Source organism: Rhinolophus sinicus, chromosome 2 (assembly GCF_057876585.1).
Source record: "Rhinolophus sinicus isolate RSI-liver-muscle chromosome 2, RSI-T2T, whole genome shotgun sequence".
In the NCBI taxonomy this organism is placed as follows: Eukaryota; Metazoa; Chordata; class Mammalia; order Chiroptera; family Rhinolophidae; genus Rhinolophus; species Rhinolophus sinicus.
Window position 1 is genome coordinate 137,409,708 of NC_142502.1, and position 16,349 is coordinate 137,426,056.

A 16,349-nucleotide genomic window follows, 5' to 3' on the forward strand; every position below is an offset into this window, starting at 1 on the left:
TGACTGATTTAAGTGTCTCAGCACACGTACTTGTGAAACTTCAGATTCTTGCAGCTTCTGTGGAAAGTTGTTTTTGCATATGATTTAGTAGGTAAGACATTTTCTTTTTTTTTTTTTTTTTTTTTTTTTTTAACAGGACTTTATTGGGGAACAATGGTCAAATTGTTGTCCTTTCAGTCTTAGTTGTGGGGGGTTCTGTTCAGCTTCAAGTTGTTGTTCTTTCAGTCTTAGTTGTGGAGGGCGCAGCTCAGCTCCAGGTCCAGTTGCCGTTGCTAGTTGCAGGGGGCGCAGCCCACCATCCCTTGCGGGAGTCGAACCGGCAACCTTGTGGTTGAGAGGACAGGCTCCAACCAACTGAGCCATCCGGGAGCTCAGCGGCAGCTCAGCTCAAGGTGCCGTGTTCAATTTTAGTTGCAGGGGGCACTGCCCACCATCCCTTGCGGGAGTCGAGGAATTGAACTGGCAACCTTGTGGTTGAGAGCCCGCGCTCCAACCAACAACTGAGCCATCCGGGAGGCAGCTCAGCTCAAGGTGCCGTGTTCAATCTTAGTTGCAGGGGGCGGAGCCCACCATCCCTTGCGGGACTCGAGGAATTGAACTGGCAACCTTGTGGTTGAGAGCCCACTGGCCCATGTGGGAATCGAACCGGCAGCCTTCGGAGTTAGGAGCATGGAGCTCTAACCGCCTGAGCCACCGGGCCGGCCCCAAGACATTTTCTTAAATCTTAAAAGAAAGGGAAGTTCTTAAATGAACTAAATATCTTACAATACCAGGGCCCCGCCCCCAAGGAACAAACTGCCGATTACAGTCGCTAAAACACCCCAGACAAAAAAATAAGTAGTCTCCTTCCTACCATGCTAACCAAGCTCTTGACTTGTACATTTCCTGGCAGTGAGATTGAGAAAAGGGAAGAAGAGAGACTGGACTCCTTAATTTTCTGAACTTGAATTGAGTACTCAGCATATTTGAAAGACAACCCTTCACCCAGACAGCCATTTTTCATTATTATGGGAAAAATAGTTATATTTAGAGGTCCAAATTATAAATACGTACTCACAATTTTAGTTAGGTCTATTCAAAATAGCAGTGCTAGACGTGTTTTGACCTTTTTTGAGTAAAGTTAAAAACTTAATGAATGAATAATAAGGATTAACACTCATTGTGTATAAGCTATGGGTAAACTACAGTCTGTTTTGGATTTTTTGGACAGTTATATTTCAGTAGGCTTAAAATTGATCACAACAATGTTAAGTTCATATGCGTGTCTAAATGACTAAATTTGAAAGCTATTTCAAACTTTATAAATGAGTAGTAGAATAACCCAAATCATCTTTGGAAGGGCCAGAGTTGGGCTGCAAAACTGCACAGCCAGGAACTATCCCAACTCTGGCTTGGGCCTACCCCATTGCTGTAGGGCTAGGTATGGACACGACATCCTGCACTGCTATCGGTGGGCACTAGATGTCAGTCTCGGTCTCAGCTCCTCCCAAAAGCTACATGTGTCTTGACCAGAATAAAGGATTTTACCTACCACTTCCTTTTATGTGTTTTCCTAATCAAAAACCTGCATGGATGCCTCTGATTGGCAGGTCCTAGGTCACATACCTCTGTCCTGGCTGCAACAGAGGCTGGGGAACACTCTGGATTTTACTTAAGGGTTCAGAGCTCATAGCAAAATTGTTTAAAAGGTGCTGAATGGTCCAAAAGTTTGGACTGGCTGCTGATATGTGAGCTTCAGTGCACTGTTTAGCTCAGCTGATATATATATGTTTTTTTGGGGGGCGGTTAGTATATTTCCTAAATGAAGGAAGTAGATTATTTGGATTCTGGCCAAGCTCCTTATCTTGTGGTTGACCAGCACTTTGAATATCCCTTCCTTAGAGGAACCTACCTGTTTTAGGGGAGTCCTTTAGCATGTTATTTAATCCTTACAGCAACCAGGGGAGTGGGTGGCAATTGAGAGGTATGTTAGGAATTTTTTGGTGTTTTTAACAGTGTCACGAAACAGACTTCAAATAGGTCATAGTGAGGCAGGTCTCTCTCTGTTGCATTTGTAAAAATTCTGTGTTCAAGAGTGCTAGAAGGCTGTATGAAATGACTGCCATTAATTTTTTAGCAGTAAGGTAAAAAAGGATATGTATCTACGGGGATTCTATCTAAGAAGTTTGCTGCAGTTAACTCAGATGTAAATATAACAAAACTGGGAGCGATCATAGACCAATATAGGTGAAGATAAGAGAATCTCAGGGCGGACCAGTGGCTCAGTTGGTTAGAGCACGAGCTCTGGGCAACAGGGCTGCTGGTTGATGCCCACATGGGCCAGCGAGCTGCGCTGCAACTAGAATGAAGTCAATGAGCTGCAGCTGAGCAGCCGGAGGGTCCGCTAGATGCCTCGGTTGGAGCACGGACTCTCAACCACAAGGTTGCCGGTTCAACTCCTGCAAGCGATGGTGGGGCTGCGCCCCCTGCAACTAAGATTGAAAGAACAACAACTTGACGTGGATGGAGTTGGTGAGTCCTGGAAAAAACACTACTGTTCTCCAATAAAGAGTCCTGGAAATACACACTGTTCCCCTTCCCCAATAAAATCTTTTAAAAAAAATCTCAAGTTCAGGGCATAAAAGTAAAATGCAGAAGAGATAGACCCATTTCCTGAGTCTAAAGGCATTACATTTATCATAACAAAGTAAAACTGGCCTTTTATTTGCTTCTGTCACTTAAAAAAAAAAAAAATCATACTTGAACTGTGAAGTTGGAACTAATTTGGAAGCCCAAGACTGGTGAGATTGTTCTACACATCTTTTCTGAAAAGGTTCAGATTCAGGCTGTGGAACTAGAATTGCTAAACCTCTGTCAGTTAAGTAATCACAGTGCACGCACTCTGTCCCATGGCATGCTGGGCCATTGACATAGATGAATAAAGCAGGATCCTGTCTTGGAGCTTACAGACCAGTGGGAGAAACAGACACATAAACTGATAGTACTAAAGGGCCATATGTGCAATAAAAGTTATACAGGAGTCGTGGGTCCTTAGTTTACTATGGGACAGTCAGCAGTGGCTTCCTGGAGAAGACAAGGCTTGAATTGGCTCAAAAGATGGGTAGCTACATAACCAAACTTGTACCATAGCTTGTACAGGGATGTACAAGAAGTCCAGTATTAGTGAAGGGTGGATTTCAGTTGGACGGCTAGGTAGGGGTTAAATCATATGAAAGAACTTGGGGCTTTCCCTATAGGTGATGAAGAGTAAAGGATTTTAAGTAAGCAAATAACGGACATATTTTCATCTCAGATGGCTCTGATGATAGTGTGGAAACGGCAGGGGAGGACACGAGGGCAGTGACAGTACTCCAAAATAACATAATGAGAGCAATTGTTAAAAGTATGGGTGTCATGCAGGGACTCAGGCGGGGTCTCTGGTCCCGGTTCTCACATAACGCAGGACATGGCTAGGCCAAAAAGGAACATCCATGGAGCGATAGACAGGGGAGTCATACCACTATAGTCTCGCTGGCGGCTGGGCTGGAGACACAGGAAGCAGGAGCCACACGATCCGCAACCTGCTGTCCGCTTCTCTGCCAACCAACCTCACTTGCTAACTGCAATCCATGCTTGCTAGCTCAGCCACCATCTTGCTAGCCCCCATTTGCTGCTAGTGTAGCCGTGGCCAGACCTCATGATTTGCCAGACCTCGGTCTTGTGAACACCTTTCCACATAAGGCCGAGAGCCTGGAAACTGCACTCCTGGCTCTGTCCCCACAACGGGGAAGAGGAAGTTTGTACATAAGCAAAAATACTGATTTTCAATAAACGAAAGAAGGAGGAATTCTGTAAATGTAGATTAGTGAGTTTAACATAGGTCTCTTAGTTACAAGTGACAAACCCAATGTAAACAACATAAACAGAGCCACTTTAAAATGGAGCCAGAGCTGCCATACCAGAGGAACGCCATGTATGTCTTAGAACTCAAACCTTGGAATATGACCTTTGGACGGGGCCTAAGCAACCTTGTTTCCCAAAGAACTGTTTGCAAAAATAACAATAACAAAAACTACAACAACAAAAAAATAGTTACTGGACGGCTGGATGGCTCAGTTGGTTAGAGCATGAGCTCTTAACAACAGGGCTGCTGGTTCGATTCCCACATGGGCCAGTGAGCTGAGCCCTCCACAACTAGACTGAAGACAACGAGCTGCCACCGAGCTGTGGGAGGGGCGGCTGGATGGCTCAATTGATTAGAGCTCTATCTCTTAACAAGATCGCCGGTTGCAATTCCCACATGGGATGGTTGGGCTGCGCCCCTGCAACTAAGATTGAAAACAGCAACTGGACTTGGAGCTGAGCTGCGCCCTCCACAACTAGACTGAAGGTCAATGACTTGGAGCTGATGGGCCCTGGAAAAACACACTATTCCCTAATAAAAAATTTTTAAAAACAACAGAAAAACCTCCCAAAAAACCCAGTTACTATGACTCCTGGACCGAAAATTAAACACCCTTTAGAATTAACATCACTGTGTTATCTGCACCAATAAATACACCTTCCTTCTAATGATGTAATTATTCTCCTTCCCTATCATAAATAACTATTGCTTTTGTCTCCTAATCGGAACATTATTTGGGCTTTTGCCTGAATTAATGATTCCCGAATAGCTATTCCTATTGATCTAAAACGCTTGTTTGCCTCTCACTTTGAAAGGTCTTTTTATTTTTAAGTTAACAACAAGTAAAATGACTTTAGTGCTCATTTCTGGCACTGCTGGTTTCCAGTTGCACAAGCAACCTCAAACTTCTGTCTCCTCTCAGCTCTTTCTTCTGTTTCTGTTTCATTTCTGAAGTGGCGCTGCCCACATGGTTGCAAAGATGGCCACCAGCAGTAGGCATTCTACCAGTTTAGCAATCCAGTTGCAAATTATCTTTTCTTTAGTTCCAGAGAAGTCCCTAGACCATCTGTCTTTGGTCTGGCTCAAATCATGTGACTCACCCTAAACCAATCCCTATGATTGATTGGCCAGACCTCGATCTTGTGATCACGCCTAGATCAGGGTTGGGTCTAGCATCAACTGAACTATGTGGTTTGAGGAGCAAGGGAGTGGTTAACCACTGCACGAGTGGATAAAATATTGTTTGGCAGTTTTAATTATATCATTGACATGAGTGAAGAAAAATTAAAAGTTAGCAAATTATCCTTAATTCCACCCAACCATAACTTTCAAGGAATCAACCAAAAATGTGAAAAGCTATTACATTAATCGAAAGGAGAAAGTAATGAGAGCCAAAATGTGGGAGTCACTCAATACATCAGTGGATTGAGCATATTTTTAGTTGATCACTTTAAAGAACAACTAGGTCTAACTAACACATCCATTTGAAACGCTGACGGCTATTGATTGGATAGGTTGGCATGAAATACCAAAAAGACCTGGTAAAGCCCGCAGGGTGTACCAGACCACGTGCTGCAACTACAGCTAGAGAAAGGGCTTGGTAGAATTTCGGCCTTGATTTCTTTCTATCTGATACTCCAGAGGCGGGCAGGTTAGCTGACAATCTTACCCATCCCTCGTGACATCAGCTTCCACTACATTCTTAGGACTTCTGGGTCTGTGGAGTCTACATGTCCGGTGGGCGGTATCCCGTATGCACCTTCAATTCAGGCAAATCCAAAACTGACTTTGTCGCCTCCCTTCACGCCCCACCTGGCCCTCCCCCTATTTCGTTGTCGAAGCCAGAAACTTAGGAGTCATCCTAGATGGCTTCCTCACCCTTATCCCACCCCAATCCAGTCACTGCATTCCACTCAGCTCCCAAATATCTCAACCCACTTCTCCCTTCCCTCCAGCCGCTGCTGCTCCAGTTCAGGCCTCAAGTCGCACCCGGACCACTGTATTAGCCTCGGAACTCACGTCCTCGGCTCTAACTCCAGCCCCTACAGTCCTGCTCCTCGCAGTTCTGGAACTCTTAATGCTTAAAATCCTGCCCCCCGGCTTCCTTTTTCTGAAGGGAAAAACCCAAACTCCTCAGTTGAGAAGCTAGGTTGCAGGTGGGGGGTGGGGAGTGGGGTGTGAAGTTCCACCCAGGGCACAAGGGACACTGGGACGATGGAAAGTCAGATCGGAGGGCCAGGGATCCGGGTGGTGTTTCTAGGCCGAGAGGGAAGCACCGGCTGGTGGAACGAGGGTGCGGGAGAAGAGCGGAGCGCTGCACGAGTGTGGGGGAGGGGGCGCCCTGCGCGGGCGGTGCGGCAGGTCTCGGGGTGGCACGTACCGGGGTGAGCGGCCCGCGGCCTCCGGGCGGCAGGGGGCGGCCTCTCCAACGGCCGCGGCTTTCGGTGCTGGGCTCCGCGCCTTTCGGGCCACACGGTGACCTCGGGCGGCGGGTCGCGTCGGCCGGGCATGGCGGCGTGGAGCCCGGCCGCGGCAGCTCCTCTGCTCCGCCAGATTCGCCGGGTGAGCGGGGGCAAGGACCGGGTGCTCCCCGCGGGGTGGGAGCTGCGGCAGGGCCGGGGCAGGGGGCTTCCCTTTCTTTCATTTATTCAGTCGTTGATTTGTCCCTTCAGTGGTACCGGGCAACCAGCATTCGGAGAAGTGTCAGGTCCCCGCGCGCTGGGGGACCTCCCTAGCCGGGTGGAGGTGGGGCGAGAACAGACACCTAAACAGCCGTAATGCAGACAGTACGGGAAAAGCGCTGTCGGTCACTGCGTGGGTGCCGGGCTCTGTGCCGGGGTCTGGGATCTGGGACTGTCCGCCGGGCCTCCTTGACCTTGACCCTCCCCCAAATCCCACGCACCCGTAGTCGAAGTCCAACAGAGGACACTCACCACGCGCTCTCCTAATTTTCTCTCCCCGTTCTCATTCATCCTTTCCACACTTTATCCACTTCATTTCCTTTCCTCACACATTCTTCCTTCTCCCCTGATGGTCGTGGACCTGCCTCCCCCAAGCAGTTGTACTGATGAATTTCAGCGTGGACTTGTGGTATCTGGATTTTGTCGGTAGATTGCGGGTTTAAATGCAGCTGCCGCTGCCCACAGATCTGCTAAGATGAAGGAACTTCTCCTGAGGAATCTGCAGTGCTAACCACCCTCACCTCTTAGTGATTATGCGTCTACCTGCCCCCTGGTTACCCTCTGCCTTTGCCCTGCAAGGTGCTGTCCTCAAAAAAGGCTCCATCCCAACACACACCCGGGTCTTACCCAGGTTCCCAACATCAAGTTTCTCTCCCTCCACACAACACTCAGACAGCCTAAGTCCAGATCTTCCTACTGACCTGTATTTCAACTGCCTGCCAGACTTCTTTGTGGGTGCCCAGTAGGCAAGTGGGGTTCTTCCCCTCTTCCCATGCTGGTCCGGCCGGCATCCATCCATCCATCCATCCATCCATCCATCCATCCATCCATCCATCCCCCAACTCCTCCAGAGGGCCGGCCCTGAGCTCGACTGGAAGCCTGCAGTGACAGGACAGACTCAGTCTTGGCCTTTGAGACGAGTTGGTGAAAGAGCCAGTACCCAAGAAAGTGCTCCGAGATTCTATAACACAGGACCCTGCTCTGGGCCATTGGGAAAGGCTTGAGGATGGGCAGGACTGAGGGCGAAGGGGAGGTACCTTCAGCACCAGCTTGATGAACAGCGCTGGTGTTCTCCCACCTACCACCCTCCTCCAGTCAGGGACCCATGCTGGTGCTACTCCCTTTGTAACGCCTCTTAACCGGGTATGTTTCCTGACTACGGTGTTTCCCCGAAAATAAGACCTAGCCAGACAATCAGCTCTATGTCTTATATTAATTTTTGCTCCAAAAGACGCTTTAGAGCTGATTGTCTGGCTAGGTCTTATTTTCAGGGACACACGGTAGCTTCAAAAGGTACTAGCTTCAAGACATCTGCTAAGTCCAAAATCTTTAGCCTGACTTTCAAGGCTTGCCATGCTCTGTTTTCAGTCTCCCTTTTCAGTGTCAACCCAGCCAAGGGGCTGCTGACCTGGTTTTCTGCCCCTTTACCCCTAAGTGTTGAGACATGTTCCCCTCAGAAGCACTGGCTCCCTGGGGTTGCCATTGGGGGTGGAGGAAAGAATGGCCAATGGCAAATAATCTAAAAATGTTCCTCCTTCAGGTCATTTAATAGAATTCTGCTTCCTTTCCCCCGTGAGAATTAGTACATGTTGCAAAGGGTAGCTGGCTTATTGGGCAGTAGGTCACACGGTCATATCCCACTGGAGAGACTGGGATGTGAATCAGGTCTAAAGGGTGGGTGATATTTGCCCCCACCAGTGCATGGGCAGGGGCACACTGACCCAGCAGGGCACGTCTGAGGCAGGCTGCCCAGCCTCTCCCAGCTCTGCATTTTACTAACTGATTCTGCCTTGGACGTATTATTTAATGCCTCAGTTTTCTCACCTATAAAACTGCCGTCATGATGGTATCTCTCATGGCATTATCATGGCAAGTTAAACATCTATTGAATAAAGTTTGGGGCCTTGTCTCTAGAATAAAAAGTGAGTTATTAGGTTGGTGCAAAAGTAATTGTGGTTTTTGCAATTATTATTAAAAAATTTTTTTTTATTGGAGAATGTTGGGGAACAGTGTGTTTTTCCAGGGCCCATCAGCTCCAAGTCAAGTCGTTGTCCTTCAGTCTGGTTGTGGAGGGTGTAGCTCACTGGCCCATGTGGGAATCGAACCAGCAACCTTGGTGTTATGAGCACTGCGCTCTAACCACTGAGCCAACCGGCTGCCTTTTGCAGTTATTTTTAACATTTTAAACTGCAGTTACCTTTGCACCAACCTAATATTTACAATCTCCTGACCCCCACCCCAAGAAAGTTTATTCTGCATCCTGGGACACTTAAGTGGACATCTGATGCCATGAACACAGCCCCTCTGACCTAGCCCATGGCCATGCAGGCCCTGCCTCGCTAGGGAATGGCAGGTGGGGCCTGCACAGTGGCCCGGCCAGCCGGGGGCAGCTTCATCATACTCGCCATGACTCTTCTTTGTTCTGTGGCAGCTTTCTCTTCCCCACTGTGCTCAGCGGATGTTTGCCTCGCAGACTGAGGGGGAGCTCAAAGTGACCCAAATTCTCAAAGAAAGCTTTCCTCGAGCTACAGCAATCAAAGTCACTGACATTTCAGGTAAGGTTTCTCTCATCTTCCCCATGGAGTTAAGTAGAATTTTGCCCTCTGGAGGGGCAGAGGGCAGGGGGCTTAGCGGAAAGAACTTGCTATCATGGCTTCTCAATATGTCTGACTTTTGGGCAGATGTGGAAGTGGGGATACAGAAACATTGAAGGAAACTGTGTGTGGGGACGAGGTCCCTCTCAGTCACCTTGAGGCTCTGGCCCACAGTCTTTAATGTGACTGCAAGATGTGTGGGCTTTCCAAAAATGTCTCCACATTCTTCTGACACCTTGAATGTCAGAGCTGGAGTGGACCCCAGGAGGATTTTGCGCTTTTGAGGAAAGTAACTGTCTCACTTTCCACATGAGGAGCTGAGCCCAGGGAGGCCAAAGAGCCTGCCCAATCCTGCACAGGGAGGAGGTGGCAGAACCAGAACCAGGACCCATGGCAGACTCTGGCTTGAGCCCAGTTTCCTACCCCAACCAGGCGCTGCTTTCTCAGATGGCTGCTGGCACCTCAGAAGTTCAGGCTGGCTGTGTTAGGAGCAGGCTGGGCAATCACCTTCTACACCCACAGGATGGGGAAGATAGAGCCTTTATCGAGACACACCCGTGGAGCGGCTTGGCCACGGGCGTCTGCCTGACTCCCCACACCCAGACGTGGTCTTTGCCACTCTGCATTGCCATGATAGCTCGCTGGCTTCTCTGAAAGCATAACATTTACAAGGATTGGGGGAAGGGTTAGAAAGCAGTTTTCATTCTGGAAAACTAGAGGAAATGAGTCAATCTAAAGATCGTTTGGAATGGGAGGTGGAGTCAGCACGCTGCAGAGATCTCAGGCAATGCTAAGGCCTGATGTCACCAGTTCTGTACCTGCCCCAGACCCAGGTGTGGCAGAGCTGGAACGTGACCTCCTGTCTGGCTGCCCAACCCTAGACCGCATGCAGAAAGGGAATTGAGGCTGGGAACCTTGATTTAACCAAAGCGTGGACTGACTCCTAGAGCCCGTAAGAGAAACATACCAAAGAACTTCTCATACAATGGCCTGGTGTTAACAGCACAGGGGACATTTTCTTTCTAGCCCAGGTTGTTTCATGCCAGGGCAGCACGTTTTCTCATTAGTCATCAGCATTAGCTCTCCAGCCGTGTGGAGACTTGATAAGGGGCTGGATGAGTCCACCACAAGCTCTGCGTCGAGAGCTTCCCCGGAAAGCTGCTCCCTCCCTGCGGAAGCCCAGGATGAAACGCTCAGTGTTGCTTGTAGAGCAGGAGGTGCTGGAGAGCCCCAGCAGCCCAATGAACTGTGTGTCTGCACTTTGTGTTATAATGCTGTGTCCCTGTCTCTATCTCACTTCCGTGTTCCTTTCCTTTTCTTTGGGATAGTAGTCCACAGTTTTCAAACCAAATTTGAGTGTATTTTTGCACTTAAAAAAAATCCCGATTGCTGATATTTTTTGAAGGTGAAACATTGAAATTCAGTCCCTCCCACCCTCTTCCATGGCGTTTGCTGGTTTAATAAAATACCAGGAAAGCCTACATTTCCTAGGTTTTTCATGCTTTGTGCCTCCTCTTTCCTGCCCCACACGTAATAATCCTGTTGGTACAACTGCCTTGCAAAACGAAGAGCACGTTTTGGATCAGGGTAGCCTGTCAGGAAAAGTATGTGGCCAGATTGTCAGCCATGATCTTTGTCTAACAGTCTTAGCAACTTTCTACTGAATAATAATATGCAGACCTTCTTGAGATTGTGTGGTACTTCCAGGACACACGGGACCGTGGCTGCCCTAACTTCGCGACTGAAACACTTTCAAATTGCATTTATTTCAGGAGGCTGTGGGGCGATGTATGAGATCCAGATCGAGTCAGAAGAATTTAAGGAGAAGAGGACTGTGCAGCAGCACCAGATGGTAAATCAGGTTAGTAGAGGTGACAACGCTCCTTTGCCACCGTCTCCAGCCTCCGAAACGGCCTGCCAAGTGGGGATGGTATTTTATCGGCAGTCCTAGGGAAGGATAATGCAATACCTCAGTCATGCAAACAGGACTTAGGACCTGAGAAAAATATAATCTGAAACTATCTGGAAACCGATTGTGGGCAAATACGACTTTTATTCAAAATTGAAAACAAGTCCTCCGATAGTTACTTAGATTGCATTTTTTTGGTATAACGTTACCAGTGTTTACTGTTATTGTCACATATTGAATAGTATTTGTAAATGCAGGAGTATCAAAAGATATATGTATGTTTTTGTAGATTTGAAGGGTTTTTTTTTAGCCTCTCTCTAGGACTGCTTTACAGATGGGTAAATTGAGCCTCGGCATGATTAAGAATTGCTCCAGCTGCCCCAGACCCAGTGACAGACAATAGGGGTCTGAAACATCAGATTTAACGAGACAAGGACAAGTTTATCCATGATCTACACTTATTTTACTTGGAATTAATACCAGCCTTGACCCCTGGGCCGGTCTATAAACTCACCCCTTTCAGCAGAGGTGTTTGACATCTTTCTGGAAGGTCTTGAGCACTGTGAACGCTTTGGTCATGAGAGTCCCTCTGTGACCCCTCATACCTCGAGTTCAGGTGTCCCAGATTGCTATTCCAGGCCTCCCGCACCGGAGGGGGGCCATGTACCCTCCCTCAGCCTCTGCCTGTTGGTCTCTGTGCATCTGGATGTTTGTCCAGATCAGACCCCCTGCAGGGTTCCGCTCTGCCCAGCTCAAATGCTGCCTCCTACCTGCCTTGTGTGGGAGAATGCCCTCCACCCTCTGACTCCAGCGTTTTCTGCCTTGTGTCCTGGATACTTACCTCCCTGCCTTCTGTCCCTTGGCCCTGTCAGCCTCATGTGGGCTGGTTCTCTTCTGGATCCATCTTCGGATTCTCCTGGAGCCCAGCCCTTCACTGGCATGTGGGCCCCGAAGGCGTGCTGATGGTCTGCCTGGGGAGTCGGGGGTGCAACAGCTTCTAGCCCCACGTGATCTCAGGGATTGGAGTCAAGGTCAAAGACAAGGTAGAGAAGCTGTGACTTACCCAGCTCGTCCCCAGCTGACGGGACTGGGTTTTATTCAGACCACCTCGTACAATTGGACTCCTAAGGGTGCTGTTAATTTGAGTGCATCCCCTGCCGTGAAGCCACAATTACAAGTGGTTAAAGATGCAGGTTCAGGAGTCGGATTCCACATATTTCAAACGTAGGCTCTGCTACTTTCTAGCTGTGTGACCTTGAGCAAGTTCCTCAACATCCCTGTGACTCAGTTTCCTAATCTGTAACACAGGGAGAGGAATAGTACTTGCCTCAAAGGGCTGTTTTGAGGATTTGTGATTAAGAATACACAGAGCCCTGAGAACAGTGCGTGGCACATAGTAAACCCTCAATAAATGGCAGCTGCCGCCACTGTCATCAGCATGTAGGACACTGGGCGGAACCTGCGCCAAGTCCCCGGGAGGGCAGCAGTTCCTTCGGTTTGGGGGAAGGTCACCTACATCGTCTTGTGCTCAGGGTTTCCCCTGGGCCCCTGTGGAACGTGTACTCCCCCCACACCTTCCCAGCGGGAGGCATCGCCCTAGAAAGCCGATTCTAGGCTGGGCCTGGGTCTGTTTTGTTCACTGCTGTGTCCCCCACCACTAACAAAGGACCCGGCACATAAAGGAGCTCAGTCAGTACTTGTTGAGTTTGCAGACAGGAGAGCTGGCCTGGGCTGGGTTATTGGCTTACAGAGAAATTACACATTCAGTGCCTAAGAAGTGTCCCATTTCATAGAATCGCCCTCTTGGCAATGGTGTACTTTTACCCGGGGATACCACAGCGGCCCCTTTGCCCACGCGAGCACTGCTGGTTATGGAGCAGGTCCTGTGGTCCTCTAGCCAGGCGCCCACAGCTGCCGGAGCGGGGTTGGCAGGGGACTAAGGGCGTGCCGAGCCTGACCTTCAGCTTGAGCAGAGGCTCTTGTTAGCCACAGCTGGCTGTTAGTGCTCTGACGTGCTTGTATCAATGTACTGATGTGCTCGAGGGCATTTTCAGAGGATTAGATTACATTTGCGGGTGTTGGCTGTGGGAGGAGCGAAATAAAATGTCTTTACTAGCGAGTCTTTTGGCCTGTAGGCATCTAGCAGGGACCTGGAGTTAGTGGCCCATCTTTTGAGGTGCTGGGAATTGGGGTCTGACAGGCACTCCACATAGGAGGCGGCCGATCGGAAGTGGAGTGGAGAAAGCAATGGGTCTATTCCCTGAGTGCTGAGTGAGGGTTCTTGGGGAGTGGGTGAGAGTGCGGGGAGGTGCTCTGTCCAGATGCACTGGGTGCCCAGGCTGTCAGGTGGGGGTCTGGTGGTCCTGGGCCAGGGTGAAGCTTTCCTCATCAATCTTTCTGGTCACCCTAGTAAAATTGAGACTCTCAGGCCCAAAGGGGCCAGGAAAGGCATCCTGGTTCATCTGATGCAGGAATCCCCTTCTCATCAGACAGTCCCTCCTGGGTTCCCTAGGGACTGGGTGCCCCTGCCACCATGACTCACAGCTGCTCCACCCTCCGAAGCAAACTCACTGTTCCTCTGGGACCTGCCAGCTTGTGGCCCAGCCTCTCCCAGCTTGCGTGGTTGATCAGGCTTCTCTTCTGAAATAATCACCGGCATCTGCTTTGGGCCAGTCCCAAGGGAGGCCAGGTGACGGGTGTTCCTCCCCATCCATCCTGTCCCCTCCCTGGGGAGCAGCCATCGGGAGGACAGTGAGCACCGACTTCCCTTTTGTGTTGGGCAGAGCTGGGCCCATCTTGGCCCTCAGCTCACAGTGGGATCTGAGCCTCAACTTCCTCTTTGGCAGAGATGGTCTGAGGTATTGACCACACGTACCCAGCCTTGTGCTGGCATGTGGAAGGCATTTGGTAAGTAGCAGTTGCCCTCTCCCCTTCTCTGGCCTCTTTTCTGTCTGGTGCCTATCATCCTCCCCTGAGGGAGTCTCCACTCATGTCTCCCCAGCTCAGAGCCCCTCACTGTGCACCCTGGGTGCCCAAAGTCCAGGCCCACCCTCCTAGCCTGAGATTCCCGATCCTCTGTGAGCTCTGCCTTAGTCTTCCACCCCATGTGCCTCGCTCAAAGCCAGGCTTTTCCTGGTGAGTCGTGGTATGTTCCCAGCCTCTCCTCACCTGGCACTCCTGGGCCCAATGCTCTGTCCCTCTCTGCCCATTCCACTCTCAGCTGTCCAGCTTCTGGGCTGCCTCCTCCCTGAACGACCAGTGTGGTAACAGGCGCTCCTTCCTAGGACACCCACAGCAGTCCCGAGCTGGCCTGTGGTCTGGCAAAGCCCATCACTGCTGAGTCCGTTTCTTGTAGACCTGTGTTACTTCCTTTATCTTTCTCGTCATTTCTCCATACCTTTTTCATCTGAGCCCCTAGCACCCCAGCATGATGCTGTGGGCATAGCAGGTGCTGAAAAATGTTTATCCAAAGTCACTTCCCCATTAGGGCCTCCGTTTCCTCAACTGTAAACAGACCTAGGTGATCTCTAAGGCCCTCTGTAGCTGTAAGATACTGTGACCTGTGCTGGGGAGTCCTCAGGGGGCTGTAAGAGAGCTGGGAGAAGGCACAGCTCAGGACACAAGGGGGTCAAGGCCTTCCGTGTGAAGGTGTGACCTCCCTCAGCTAGCCACGAAGGCTCAGGGATTGTGGCCTTGGCACAGGCACAGGGACAGCCTCTAGGGAGTAGTATTCTGTGCCTGCAGAAAGCAGAGAGCATTTTTGATTGTTGAGCCAGGTTAGAGTCTCCCTCAAAAAAAACAAAAAAAAAGTTTTCCAAGAAAGGAAAAACTGCTTAAAGGAAGTGTGTGCAAAGTCTCCTACAAATATGGAGCTATGTAAAAATACCCTCAGAGGGACTTACTGTAATCAATGTCAAATACAAAAGAAATGATGATTTTCTTTTACTTATTTAGGCACTAAAAGAAGAAATCAAAGGAATGCACGGATTGCGGATATTTACCTCTGTCCCCAAGCACTGACGACGCCCTGGCTGCATACCTACTGCTGCTCAAACCTTGGAGGGACTTGACCAGTCTTTCCTAGGAGTTTGCCAAGAAATTATCTATTTTGTTCATAGACATTTCCATATTATAATTAAAGAAGAATATGTTATCTATTTAGATGTTAATTAAAGGCAACAGACAAGTTAGGCTTTTGAAGAGTCATTAATAATACTTCTCGTTCCTTAAGTGGTCTCATCTTTGGATGGTTCTGTCCTGCTGCTGCAGAGGCAGAATGGCGTGCAGGCTACTTTTGTGTTGTCAAGAGATGTTCCTATTTCTCCTCTATAAAACTGCTCAGGCCCCTTAATCTTACCAAAAAGAAAAGAAAAGGTCCTTTGGTTCTGCTGTTCCCATAGTTTAATCACTCACTCTCTTTCCCTTCCCCTCCAAACTTCTTACAAGAAGCATCTTGGATCCTGGGTTTCTTACTCCCTGGAGGGGCCTCTGAAGATTTGGAACTGCCTGGATAAGGATCTTTTTCCTTTGTTTAAAGAGTCCCCCACCCTTTGCATCTTGGTGAGAAGTGGAGCCTGCCTCCCCCAACAGGAGCTGAAAAAGCCACCTTTCCTAGCTCCCCTGCAGGTAAGGCACCAGCAGATGGCGCAGAGTCAGCCAGTCAGACAGATCTGCCCTGGACTTTGAATTGGGTGCGAGTGATGCCCGGAAGCAGGGGCAGTGGTGCATTGATTCTGGCGACCGTGGCGCAGTGTTCTGGGTGGCGGCAACGGCAGAGTCGATGTTACGAGTTGCTGTCTCCAGTCCATGGTGGTGGGTGCGGTGTCGGCGTCTGCACTGCCATTTGCTCTGGCCACAGAGCCTTCCAGTTCCTGCCCATTTTCAGAAGCTGGTTCACCAGTGTTCCCAGAAATTCTGTGATTGCCCCCATATTCTTCCCTTAAATTCTTTTCTGCTCATATCAGCCTTGTCAGTGCCTGTTGCTTGCAACTGAGAGCCCCGATGGGTTCGCTAGCAGTGTGGGTCCTGCCCTCCCACCCCCACTGCCCAGCGGTACAGCTTTCTGGAGATCCCAGGGCCACTGTTGCTCTCAATCCTCAGAGCCCCAGTCTCTGTGGCGATGGCAGGTGGGTCATCCACTCCTTCCTCACACTCCTCCTTTGTCTTTCCTGGAACCGACCACTAGTGGTCACTATTGGTCCTGAAGGGCCCTCAGACCTCCCTAAGAAATAAGAGTATGTAGGTAAAACAACCTTGGGCCGCAGCGTCTTAGAGCAGCACAG

The 16,349-nt window shown here is 49.5% G+C and overlaps 1 protein-coding gene across 2 annotated transcripts; it reads left to right on the forward strand.

The window, feature by feature from the left end:
* The first annotated feature begins 6,287 nt into the window (after positions 1-6,287).
* BOLA3 (bolA family member 3) lies at positions 6,288-15,257 on the forward strand. Of its 2 annotated transcripts, none has more exons than XM_019750338.3 (4): positions 6,288-6,445; positions 8,996-9,119; positions 10,931-11,019; positions 15,022-15,257. In XM_019750338.3, the coding sequence occupies exons 1-4, from the start codon at positions 6,392-6,394 to the stop codon at positions 15,085-15,087; spliced, it is 333 nt and encodes a 110-aa protein (XP_019605897.3). In that variant the 5' UTR covers positions 6,288-6,391; the 3' UTR covers positions 15,088-15,257. The 2 variants fall into 2 exon arrangements, with proteins under 2 accessions (XP_019605897.3, XP_088652211.1); XM_088796085.1 differs by lacking the exon at positions 15,022-15,257 and adding an exon at positions 11,378-11,485.
* The last annotated feature ends 1,092 nt before the right edge of the window (positions 15,258-16,349 follow it).